At 37.6% G+C, this 13489-nt stretch overlaps 1 protein-coding gene across 3 annotated transcripts in view; it reads right to left on the bottom strand.

Annotated features, from left to right (window-relative positions):
- LOC127873114 (dynein axonemal assembly factor 8-like) overlaps positions 1 to 13489 on the bottom strand; it is a 54775-nt gene that overhangs the window by 18697 nt on the left and 22589 nt on the right. For all 3 annotated transcript variants that reach the window (XM_052416760.1, XM_052416768.1, XM_052416770.1), the window contains 7 exons: positions 12653 to 12787; positions 10548 to 10712; positions 6204 to 6339; positions 5230 to 5371; positions 3417 to 3652; positions 2752 to 2908; positions 447 to 1367 (listed from right to left, as the gene is read on the bottom strand). In XM_052416760.1, coding sequence (XP_052272720.1) covers positions 447 to 1367; positions 2752 to 2908; positions 3417 to 3652; positions 5230 to 5371; positions 6204 to 6339; positions 10548 to 10712; positions 12653 to 12787 — 1892 coding nt within the window. The remainder of the gene's footprint in view (positions 1 to 446; positions 1368 to 2751; positions 2909 to 3416; positions 3653 to 5229; positions 5372 to 6203; positions 6340 to 10547; positions 10713 to 12652; positions 12788 to 13489) is intronic.

Raw genomic sequence — 13489 nt, 5'->3', positions numbered from 1 at the left:
TATCGATTAATTACTACTTGGCTTTTCTGTTATTAAAATTAAGTTACATATTCTTTAAATAGATTTAAAAAGTTAGTGTACGATATTAATTATCAATACATTTCCTATAAGTTGATTCTCATCATTTTCCCATTTATGTTTAGGGAACTTTAAATTAATTAAGAATATTTTAAGATTTAGTGCGTAAAAGCCATCAATTCATTTTTGCAAACATTATCATTCATAGCAAATACACATCAAAACAAACACAACTTTTAAGTAATTCAGGGTCAAAAAAGCTGCTTAACAGTTAATGTGCCAAAAATTGTATCTATTTATATATTTTTTAATTATATTATATTACTACATTATAGATACATTATATTATGTAAAACTATTGTGATAGTCAAACTGAATCTTTCTATTGCAAAAAAAATAATCAGCATGAACATAACATTAGAGATTACCTAGAGCTGCAGCCTTTTTGCTGGAGAGTCTAACCCGTCGCACACCAGTGACCTGGAAACCTCGTCTCTGACACGAGGCTAGAATAATTCCAAAACATTTTGGAGGCACGAGTGGTGAAATCACCAGCATTATCTCACTTTTAGTTGTGGCTGTAAGTGTTGCTAAAGGCCTGTGTACAGTATTATTGACTTCCCCATCTGTCACAATCACGTCATCAGCGAATGTCACTTTCTTGTTTCGACGTCCTTTTGGACTACCGCTTCTAAGATTATCCTTTTTGGTGTACGGTGTGCCCACATCAATTACATTGCCTGGCGGTACACGCCCCCCAAACCACCTGACAAGCTCAGTGTGAACCCTAGCAGGAGTCCTCGGGCAGAACAACAGACACTCGTCCCTGGAATCTCCCCCATACAAGGCACACAGGGAATTCGGGTCTGTTTTCCTGGCTAACACTGGGTCCGATGGCCCTACTGCATCAAGCCAGATCATCCTGGCACAAGTGCCTCTCACACACACAGCCAGAACTGCACCAATGTTGTTTAATAGCTCAATGTCTGTAAATACTGAAGCATTGTCTGCCTTTGGCATATTCATCTGTTCCGGAGAAGGGTAAACTAAACGGATACCGGAAATATCTAATCCTAGCTGTAAAACACGATTGAATACTCCCATTATGGCTGATGGGTCTTGATAAATCTTTTTATAGATTAGGGACAATGTGTTCTGAGTGTCATAATTCACATCTTTATCATGTATGTCCTGGTCATGCTTTGTTTCATCACTGTCAACCGTTTGCCAGAAGAATCCAACAGCCGTGTTAAAGACTTTGGAGGCTGCCTGTGGATCCGGATTCACATGAATGAAAGTGGACAGGGGTTTGGTCGTGATGTTGGGGAGTGGAGGCCGATACGCATAGTCTGAAATCAAAGAAGACAGCATTGATCGACTTGGTGGATACAAGTGGTAATCAAGTAATAAATTATTTTCTCCTTTAATTTAGTACAAAAAATACTTGTTCTAAGTGAGAGCCATACATAAGATAGGCAGGTAAATTTTTTAATAGTATACAAATGAAGTTACATTGTCTTTAAAAAAGATTATTACAATTTCAGACAACATATTTTTGATAGCCCACATGTTTGAGGTTCAGAGTTAACAAGATGCTGCAGTCAATAAACGCTGATGCCCCACTTGGAATCCTTGTTAGCATTGATTCATTACCCTATTCAAATGTCTTAACCTTTTCTCACTTAGAAGCAAAGTGAAAATGGCCATGTGCAAACAGCATAAAACCAGAACAGCCTGTGAGTCACTTGCTGTCTGTTCAGGTTTTATTCTGTTTGCTGCTCATCAGTATCTAATGGTTGGAAATGTAGACTTAAAAGATTGAATCTAGAAAGAAAGGCCTTTAATTACATTTAACTTTCTAAGGGACTACAAATGTGTGAAAATATGTATTAAAGTGTAAAAGGGTTATATCTAAATTAGGTCAACGTCAAGTTATAACAAGCAAATTTGTTGAATTGATATCCCCCACCATTATACTTCTGGACACAAAAGTTGTCTGGACAGATGGACAACGCCAACATGCATCATTCTCTTATCCATATATATACTTATACCAAGTTTCAATGAAATCCGTCAAAGCACTTCCAGGATATTGCTTCAGACACACAAAAAAGCATTTTTTCAAGATACAAAGGGCCATAACTCCGTTATTATCCGATGGTGTACAATACCATTTGGCGTGCATCATCCTCTTATACATATATATACTCATACCAAGTATCAATGAAATCAGCCAAAGCACTTCCAAGATATGGCTCCGGACACAAAAGTGCCGGACGGACGGACGGAAGGACGGACTGACGGACAACGCCAAAACAATATCCCTCCGCCTATGGCGCGGATAACAAGGTCAGGTGATGTGGGTGTGTTGATAGTGTACATACATAACATCCAAACAAGTATCAAAGTGTTCCAGAAAACGGTATTGATGCTAGGCAATGTGATCAATTTGGGCTATCCAAGAAGTTTGACCTTCTGAATGATACAAAATGAGTCCCTTCAGATAACCCTTACACAGACCAACAGACAAAAAAACAAATGCGCCAATCACTATATGCCTTTTGAATCAGTAGATGCCCTGGGCATAACAAGTTTAATTTATTTATTTCCATTAATATCAAATGAAAGTATATTATACTCTCTTAATATAATGTTTATTTAGCTGATAGTTTGCGGAACATATTAATGATATTTACAAAGATAGTGATTAAGACTGGCTGGTGTGCAACATACTTGGCGTATCATCAGAGATCCCCTCCCCTTCTCCCCCAGGGGTGACGTCCATGGAGACCATGTTCTGTAACCATGGACACACTGTGTGTAGAGTGTTGGTTGCCAGGTACTTCTGGAGATGCTGATGAAATGCTGTGTTTGTAAGACGATCAGATTTCTGAAAAAGCAAAACAATTAGATTTTGTGCTGCCAATGTTTTATATATTAACTAAATTTGATAATAAATAATTTCAGGCAAATTGCCCACTTCTGCTGGTGACATGTGCAATATATAATGCTAGAATTGTATTTCTTTGTGAGGCCCAGACATATCATTGAAAAAAGCCTCTAATAGGCTGTAATATAGAGTTCGACAACTTTTAAAACCCTAGTTTTTAGGTACAAAAGAATGCTGACCCCATTTATGCTCCAATTGCACTTTTTTCCAATAGTCATAGTTGATATGGTATGTGACATTCACTGGGTTTTAAATTGGTCAGCTTTGTTTGTACCCCATGTTAGCTGGGTTCTCCAAAGCAAAGAAAATTCCAGAGTGAGTCTATTTAAAAACTCACAAAAACCATACGAGGAAATCAATATATGAAAACTGCATTATCCATAATTTCAAAACAGACTTACTGACATAAATCTAACATTCCCGAAATCAAAGCTACTGCATTAATTACCTTATTTTTCTTTGACTTCTGTATGCCTTTCCCATCAAACTGCTCAACGGGAGTGGCAGCCACCATGAGACACAGCTGATCATCCAGTAGACCCTGCTGTAGCCCCACCACATGGAATGGAGGCACCCAGGGGGACTGGGTCCCTGCAGCTCCACCCTGAAGGTACGTGAAGTCCTGGGGAACCAGGGTCAGTAACCATGACAACAGCGTGGTGTAGCTGGCAGATAAACCCGTACCTGAAAGGTTTAATAGCTTAATTAGCACAGGCTATTCAAGGATGACACTTTCCACTTTTATAAATATTTTGTTAAAAGCAAGACTCTTCTAAAAGAAAATTAAGTTTTGATGGAAAGTGTCGTCCCTGATTAGCATGTGCGGACTGCATTAATCCCTGTTTACCCAGGATGAGGCTCATATAAGTTGAATTGATATATACTGCAGCTGAGAGCGGAACTATAATGGTCAGCTGATTCACCAGTTTAATAATCGTTCCATACATATCCTGATACATAGTGACTATTGCATGACTGTGGTGTTCCTCTGCAAGTTCTATAGCATCCGTTGAAAGTGAGATGTTTTATTTCAGGAGCACAAAGGGCTAGTAGAATTCAATTTTGCACAATCTACTAGTGCAATACCAACCATCAGAACACCACAACCATTGAATAGTCCATTCATTATATACCTTCTTAAGCTAAAAATCACCATGGAACGCCAAATTGCAACTAATGATGAATACATTCAGGACAAAAGCATAACATTATATTGAATTAAACAAATATTTACATGCCATCAAGACCATATTTAAATTTACCACGTCATTACAAAGTCTATTTTTTCCAGCCGTTGAATGCAGAAACAGATTTCAAACTGTGAGCTGTATTATACAGTCTTCGAAATTTGATACCAAAAAATATAACAGAATGTCAGTCAGATTATCTATATGTATATAGGAAAATATGGTTCTTTTAACTATGTTTGCAATAATCAAGTCAGTCAGATATTGTGGGCATTTAACAAGTATTTTACATTACATGTACCATCTTTCTGGATAGCTAAACAAATTTAATCTGTTTGTAAGGTCAAATGACTTTCTGTTATTATAACCTGGTAATTGATAACTAAATAGTAAGCAGACGGAACAATATTATGCTTAACCCTTTGTGATTTTATGCTAAAATAATAGGTGTGACTTACGGTGTACGAAATTAATTTGGCCAAATGACTGAATTTTTATTGTCTTCATATTGATACATGCATAGAATTGATTAAAAACATTACAGGCATCAGCTATTTAAATAAAATATTTATTGATATCTTCTGCATTCCATAGTAGCTGGTGAGATTCTATCAGTACATAAGGTACAAGCATGAGTTACACAAAGTGTGTAAACATAATATAATTGTTATTCAGTGCAATTATATATAAATTCACATGTTTTTCAAAACATAAAAAGTAGTATTTTTTGTGTGTAAAAGTAAAACATCACTTGATAAGTCTTTGCATAAAAAATTAAGGTGATGTTTTTTTCTTTTACTAATATCATAGCAAATATAACTTCAAGAGATGATTGAATGAAAATTTCAGGAATTTCTGGCAAAGATGTTAGAATATTCTTGAAAAAATTAAAATCACATATTTTGTCATAAGGTGGGTTTTTTCATAATATCCAATACCAGCATATATCACTGCTTAAAAAGAAGAACAGAATGAAAGCCTGTCTATATCCAACTCAGAATCTGAGCAAACCCAGTCTAACAAGTACACATACAGGGCCAACAGTCTTGAGGTTATTTCTATCGCAGCATTTACCTGTGTCCACACTTTTGTTGCCACTACCCCTGTGCAGGACAATCTCTCCATTAGAGGACAGATGGATGGCCAGGAGGACACAGTCTGTATCAGAGGTCAACACAGGGGGCAGATTCCTGGGGGCAGCCTCATAGGACGCCTCCTGACAAGTAGAGGAATGGTTTGTACAACAGAAGGTACGCACATACTGTGAGTAAAACTTAATATTAAATATGGGTTGTGCTCTGTGAAAAGGGAGTTTAATGCATGTGTGTCAAGTTTCGTCCCAGATTAGCCTGTGCAGTCCACACGGGCTAATCAGAGACGAAACTGTCCGCTTGTATGATTTTTTTGTTTAAAGAATGTCTCTACTTAGCAAAAATCCAGTTTAAGCGGAAAGTCTGTGGGGACTGAAAAGGCTAATCTGGGATGAAATTAAACGCACATGCATTTAAACCCCTTTTCACAGAGCACTGCCCATATGTAAGTATTAAAAGGAGCTTCCACACTTAACTCAAACAGTTTGTCATATTTCATGTTATTTGGTAATAGTTAAGAACAAATTAAGCTGGTCTTTACTGTTATACAGGCAAGCAATGAAAAATATTCAGCAACACAGAGTACAGGACAATCATAGCTAACAGTGATACATATTGTTTTGTAATATATCAGGTGAGGCTTAGAATAAAAGAAAGACTAGGCTTAAACCACTCTTAATTAACATTTTACCACTTAGATACGTATTTTGATGCAGTTGTAGTCCCTTAATTTCATTAAATTTCATTAAAGTCCTTTCTTACTAGATTCAAGTTTTAAAGGCTTCATTTTCACCCCTTAGATGCTAATGAGCAGCAAACAGCATAAAATCTGAACAGACTGCGAGTTAATGCAGGCTGTTCTGGTTTTATGCTGTTTGCACATAGGCATTTTTACTTTGCTTCTGAGTGAGAAAGAGTTAAACATTATTAATAAGGCTCCACAAATCCAGAGTGTACCATATCAAAAAGTGTGTGTGTGGCCTCAGCAGGGTCATGTTTGCTGCTCACTGAGGCCGCAGGTCTCAGGGCCTCGAGACGCTTCTGTAGGCGCAGCTTGGTCTGCCGTTCACTCTCCTGCTTCTCACGAAGTTTCCTGAAACATTGGGGACACAGGGATATAAGTTTACGTTTTCTCATAAAATGTTCCATTAAGGTATTCAAACCTTTAATCAGTTTACTCCCCCCCCCCCAGTTGGACAGACTGTTTAAAAGCAGTGACCACAGATTTAATCATGTTAGAGCACTGTGTTTAATTTATTGTCCGTTATTGAATATAACTGATTTTTATACCAAGAACTTCTCTCTTGATAAATTTTATGGAGTTTGATAATTTCCAAACTCAACAAGGTCTTAAGTAATGCTTAGTTCCCACTGTTTTGCGATCCCTAATGAACACTACCGTTTACCTCTCTAGCTTATCACAGTCTACGATGACCATGTACTCATAAGTAATTAAAAACTCAGACTTGCCACACATTAAGATAGTAGGCGTTATTAATAAATACAAGGTTGACGCCCAGGAAAACAAGAGCACCGCCTTGCGGGTGCAGACCGCTCATCTATTTTCTTTTTAAAGGTGAAGGGACTCTCAATTTTAATCACAAAGGAGGGAGGGGTGGAGTGAAGAGGGGTGTATAGTGTGGGGGTGTGGACATTTATTACATTATCTTCCAAAAATGCGAAAAAAAATGCAAAAAAACAAACAAGAGGGCCATCAGGCCCTAAGGCGCTCACCTGAAAGCCAAAGGAACTAGACTATTCTGAAAAAAATGCAAGCTGATTCATGAAGATTATTTTGGACCAAAAAAGTGACTTTTAACATGATTTTTTTATATTTGACCTTGTGACCTAGTTTTTGAGCTCATATGACCCAGCTTCAATCTCTGGCAAAATTTCATTGGGATTAATGTTCTGACCAAGTTTCATGAAGATTGGCCAATAAATGTGGCTAATATAGTGTCAACAAGTTTTTACTAAAGCCATATAAGGACAACTGCCCCCCCCCCCCCTGGCGGCCATGTTTTTCAACAAACCATAACCATTTTCAAACTCACTCAAGCTATTGTTAGAAAAAATGTTCAGATCAAGTTTCATAAAGATTGGATAATAAATGTGACTTCTAGTGTGTTAACAAGGTTTTGTAGAAAATAGCCATTTAAGGAAAAATGCCACGCCCTTTTGCAGCCATGTTTTTTTACTGATCTCAACCATTTTTGAACTTAGCCCAGATATTATTAGTTCAAATATTCTGACCAAATTTCATGAGAATTGGACCACAAATGTGACTTCTAGAGTGTTAACAAGGTTTTACCATACAGTAGAGCCATATAAGGAAAACTGCCCCGCCCCATGGCGGCCATGTTTTTCATTCAACTGGAACCATTTTCGAACTCGTCCAAGATATTATTGGGACACATGTTTTGACCAAGTTTCATGAAGATTGAACTAAAAATGTGACTTCTAGAGTGTTTACAAGGTTTTACTATAGCCATATAAGGAAAACTGCCACGCCCCCTGGCGGCCATGTTTTTCAACCAACTGGAACCATTTTCAAACTCGTCCAAGATATTATTGGCACACATGTTCTGACAAAGTTTCATGAAGATTGGACTAAAAATGTGACTTCTAGAGTGTTAACAAGGTTTTACTATAGCCATATAAAAGGAAAACTGCCACGCCCCCTGGTGGCCATGTTTTTCAACCAACCGGAATCATTTTCGAGCTTGTCCAAGATATAATTGGGACACATGTTCTGACAAAGTTTCATGAAGATCGGACAATAAATGTGACTTCTAGAGTGTTAACAAGGTTTTACCATAGCAAACTGCCACGCCCCCTGGCGGCCATGTTTTTCAATCAACCGGAACCATTTTCGAACTCGTCCAAGATATTATTGGGACACATGTTCTGAGTAAGTTTCATGAAGATTGGACAATAAATGTGGCCTCTAAAGTATTAACAAGGTAAATGTTGACGACGCACAGCGGACAAAAGGCGATCACAATAGCTCACCATGAGCACGTTGTGCTCAGGTGAGCTAAAAAAAAAAATTGGCGTTGGGTGGGATGGGGGGGGGGGGGATTCTTGGGCGCGATGGTTGGACAGTATTTCAAAAATAAAATAATAAAAATAAATATTTGTGTTTTTTAACCGTTTCAATAAAAAAAATGTGGGGGGTGGGGTGGGGTGGGGTGGGGGGGGTATAGTGTGAGGGTGTGGTGGTCATTTGTGAGATGGTCTTAGAAAAAAACAAATAGGGGAGGGATTCAGGGGGGGGAGGGGGTTGGGGAGGGCACGGGGGATGGTTTGGGTGGAGTCCATTGTGGTATGTCAGGTAAGAGTAGTTTTGTCAAAGTATCAATCAAATTTAATCATAAATAAAGAAGTTATGGCTATTTAGCAAAATTTAATAATTTTACCTTGAGATTCAAGGTCATTCAAAGGTCAAGGTAAAATTCAACTTGCCTGGTACAGTAACCTCATGATAGCATGAAAGTATTTGAAGTTTGAAAGCAATAGCCTTGATACTTTAGAAGTAAAGTGGATCGAAACACAAAATTTAACCATATATTCAAAGTTACTAAGTCAAAAAAGGGCCATAATTCCGTAAAAATGACAACCAAAGTTATGCAACTTGTCCTTTTACTGTACCCTTATGATAGTTTGCGAGTGTTCCAAGTATGAAAGCAATATCTATGATACGGGGTTAAGTGGACCAAAACACAAAACTTAACCAAATTTTCAATTTTCTAAGTATAAAGGGCCCATAATTCCGTCCAAATGCCAGTCAGAGTTACAAAACTACAGTCCCCTTATGATATTTAATAAGTGTTGCAAGTATGAAAGCAATAGCTTTGATACTGTAGGAATCAAGTGGACCTAAACACAAAACTTTTTCAATTTTCTAAGTATAAAAAGGGCACATAATTCTGTCAAAATGCCAGTCAGAGTTACATAACTTTGCCTGCACAGTTCCCTTATGATAGTGTAAGTGTTGCAAGTATGAAAGCAATAGCTTTGATACTTAAGGAATAAAATGGACCTAAACACAAAACAAAATTTCAATTTTCTAAGTATAAAAAGGGCACATAATTCTGTCAAAATGCACACCAGAGTTATCTAACTTTGCCTGCCCAGTCCCCTCATGATAGTAAGTAAGTGTACCAAGTTTGAATGCAATAGCATTGATACTTTCTGAGAAAAGTGGACCTTAACGCAAAACTTAACCGGACGCCAACGCCGACGCAGACGCCGATGCCAAGGTGGTGACAATAGCTCATAATTTTTTTTCAAAAAATAGATGAGCTAAAAATGGAGTGAATAAAAATCTGCAATCTAATAATTATAATTATAATTTAAGCTGATTATGTGAAACTGATAAACAGTGCTTAAAAGAACAAGCAAATTCGTTGAATTTATATCCCCCGCCAATATGCTTCTGGACACAAAAGTGTTATATTTGACACTCAAAAAGCATTTTTTAAAGATACAAAGGGCCATTACTCTGTTATTAACAGATCATGTACAATGCCATTTGGCGTGCATCATCCTCTTATCCATATATATACTCATACCAAGTTTCAATGAAATCCCCCAAAGCACTTCCAAGATATGGCTCCGGACACACAAAAAAAGCATTTTTTCAAGATACAAAGGGCCTTAACTCCGTTATTAACATATGGTGTACAATGCCATTTGGCGTGCATCATCCTCTTATCCATATATATACTCTTACCAAGTTTCAATGAAATCCGCCAAAGCACTTCCAAGATATGGCTCCGGACGGACGGAAAGACGGACGGACAATGCCAAAACAATATCTTTCCGCCTATGGCAGGGGATAATAATGGAGGCTTATATACATATACATAGTAATCTCTTTTTCATTGAATAATTGTCTTTAAATATGAACAGTGTATTAAATATTTCTCTAAAATCTTGTTTAGTTGATAAAAGCTTGAATGACAACTCTTTTAGAATAAAGAACTGAAGGAATATCAAAATGATCAACTTTAAAAGCACATAGGACAACATAATATGAGCCTTGTTTTGGTAAAACAAGAACTGTAAGCATCATCTCAGATTGGTCTGTGCAGTCCACACAGGCTAATCAGGATTAACACTTTCTTTTTGTATTGACTGTTTTGTTTATAAGAAGTCTCTTTTAAAACTAAAATCCAGTCTAGGCAAAGTGTCTTCCCAGGTTAGCCTGTGCAGTCTGCACAGGCTAATCTGGGACCACACTATGCACATGCATTAAGTCCAGTTTCCTCAAATTGGTGCTCATAGAGCCCAGATTACCTAATGATGTCAGCCTGTCGTTCCCGCTCCACGTCCCCCTCCTGTCTCTGTGCTGGTGGTGACCTCTGTGGGACAGAGGCCTCTACTGGCCCCTCCTCACTCTGGGACCTCTGTGTGCGGCTGGGCAGCTCTGACATGTTTATCACACGGGGAGGGGGGCGGTGCCTGTGTATATGTAGAATTAACTCTGGGGTTTTACCGTTTTACAAACTACAAATTACCAACTGGTATGTAGAATAGTGTTTCTAGTTACCAAATGGTTTTTGTTCTCCTACAGAACTAGGTTTTAAGCTACAGCTTCCAAAAAGGAACCCGATGCGGACCAATATGCATGCATATATAATGGAATGGATTGAAATATTATACTAAATTACTGTAATGACAAGCTGTCACCATAGGATGACTTATGCCCCTTATAAACCCTTGATAGAAGTTATGAGCTTTTTTCGAAACCTAAACGCAGATTTTGAAACCTAAACGTGGACCCTAAGTTCAAGGTCAAGGTCACAGGGGTCGTGTGCGTGCGTGTGGAAAGGCCTTGTCCATATACACATGCATGCCAAATATGAAATTGCTATTTGAAGTGACAGAAGTTATGAGCATTTTTCAAAACCTAAACGCAAAGTGTGACGGACAGACGAACGGACAGTCCGATCACTATATGCCCTCCTTCGGGGGCATAAAAACAAGGATGAATATACGACACAATTAAAGTGTGTAATCTAAAGCTCATAGAGTTCTCAAGTATCAGGATAATGTTTGAAATTTATACAAATGTGTCTGTTCCCTATATAGAATACTGGTTAAAGTTACCAATCAGTTATCAACATAACAATCATGAATATAATGTAGCCAAGAAGCTGTCAAAGGCAGTGCATGTTTTGATACGGATATATTGATGTTGAAAGGGAACAGTTAGAATTTGCAAGTTTTTAAGAAAAAAAGAAAATCTGCAATCATAAGGCTCTGGTATTATGTAATTTAAAACAAACAAATTACAATAACTCTTAAACAAGACCACCGCATAACGGGTGCCAACGCTCGGCTACAAGTGCAGTTTTGAATAAATGCAAGCTTTTAAGATTTTTTTGATTTTTTTTAGAGGTCACAGTGACCTTGACCTTTGACCTAGTGACCCCAAAATAGGTGTGACGTGTAGAACTCATCAAGGTGCATCTACATATGAAGTTCCAAGTTGTAGGTGGAAGCACTTTGATTTTAAAGCAAAATGTCAAAGTTTTAGCACGACGCGGAAGGCGTGCGGCGGACGGCGGGAGACTTGACAAGCTGGCTATGACAATACCTCATGTTTTCTCCAAAAACAGCCGAGCTAAAAATAACACATTTGTGAAACCTTGAAAATATATGCTGTATCCCTAAGATATTTTTATTCCGTAAAAGTTGGATTAAAACAGCATGCAAAATATAAGAGGAGTTTTGCACAGAAGTTTTAATATTACTTTAAACAAAGGACTATAACTCCTTCACAAACAATACAATTTGGTCAATTTGCATGGTTGCACATGCAGACAATATTGTAAAAGTTTGACAAAAATTTCATAAAAATTGTAGGATTAGCACGCAGAAGCTTTTGTATGTAATTTTAAACAAATCTCACTAACTCCTTAAATAAATAATTGCTAAACATTAATAATGTGTGCAATAGCATTTAGAGATAATCATTCTGTAAAGGTTTGACAAAAACATTCAAAATAAGGGAGGATTGCAGAATAATTATTGTTACTGAACAAAACATGCATGCATGCCCACATGCATGCACAAACACATGGACACTTACCATTCCATTGTCTCTAGGCCTTTTTGGCCAGGGATAACAACAGGCTATTTATCTGTTGAACAATTCACGAGACCTTGACATTATGCGTTACAGCAATAAGAAATAATGAGTTGAACTTTTAAACAATGCACAACTGCCAAGGGATACCAAGAGGTAGTAAAAACACTGCTGATCATATTAAATTTTTTTAACATAACATTGGCTTATGTGTCAATGTAAAATAACATGTATCTTCAGCAGTTTGTTAATCTTTGAACTGACACTTATATCACAATACTAGTGTTTTAGTCAATCTGTCTATGCGTACATGGGTGGTTTATCGCTGGCTGTATAGGTCTTCTTTGTTTGCCTGGCGGAGTTGAAGGTGTGCTGCTTAAACTTCTGTCTCTGAAGTCTCCAGTCATCTGGGTCTTCCTCCGAGTCACTGCTCTCCAACACAAGCCTGCAATACATATAGGATCTTGCATGAGTGGTCGTTTTGTATTGAATTTATTAAACAAGTCATCTAAATAAAGATAACAAGGGACAAAATTGTCACAAAACCAGGTTTCATTGTGAAAAAAAATCTGATAAAGGGAGAAGAAAACTCAAACTGAACTTTTGAAATGACCAAAAAAAATTAACCCCCTTTGTTAAGTTTTTTTTTTTTTTAAATCTATTTTTAGTCGTGGCGACCTTGACATTGGAGATATTGACGTGATTCTTTCGTGGGACACACCGTTCCATGATGGTGAACAAATGTGCCAAATGATTTTAAAAATCTCACAATGAATGACATAGTATGGCCAGGACAAGCTCATTTATGGCCATTTTGACCTTTGAACTCAAAGTGGTGACCTTGACCTTGGAGATATCGACGTAATTATTTCGCGCGACACACCGTCCAATGATGGTGAACAAATGTGCCAAATGATTTAAAATCTGACGATGAACGACATAGTTATGGCTCGGACAAGCTCATTTATGGCCATTTTTGACCTTTGAACTCAAAGTGTGACCTTGACCTTGGAGATATCGACGTAATTATTTCGCGCGACACACCGTCCCAATGATGGTGAACAAATGTGCCAAATGATTTTAAAAATCTGACAATGAACGACATAGTTATGGCCCGGACAAGCTTATTCCGCCAGCCCGCCAGCCA

This window comes from Dreissena polymorpha, chromosome 1 (genome assembly GCF_020536995.1).
Source record: "Dreissena polymorpha isolate Duluth1 chromosome 1, UMN_Dpol_1.0, whole genome shotgun sequence".
Lineage (NCBI taxonomy): Eukaryota > Metazoa > Mollusca > Bivalvia > Myida > Dreissenidae > Dreissena > Dreissena polymorpha.
Note: the sequence above shows the minus strand (reverse complement) of the source record. Positions and strands in the feature narration are given on the sequence as shown.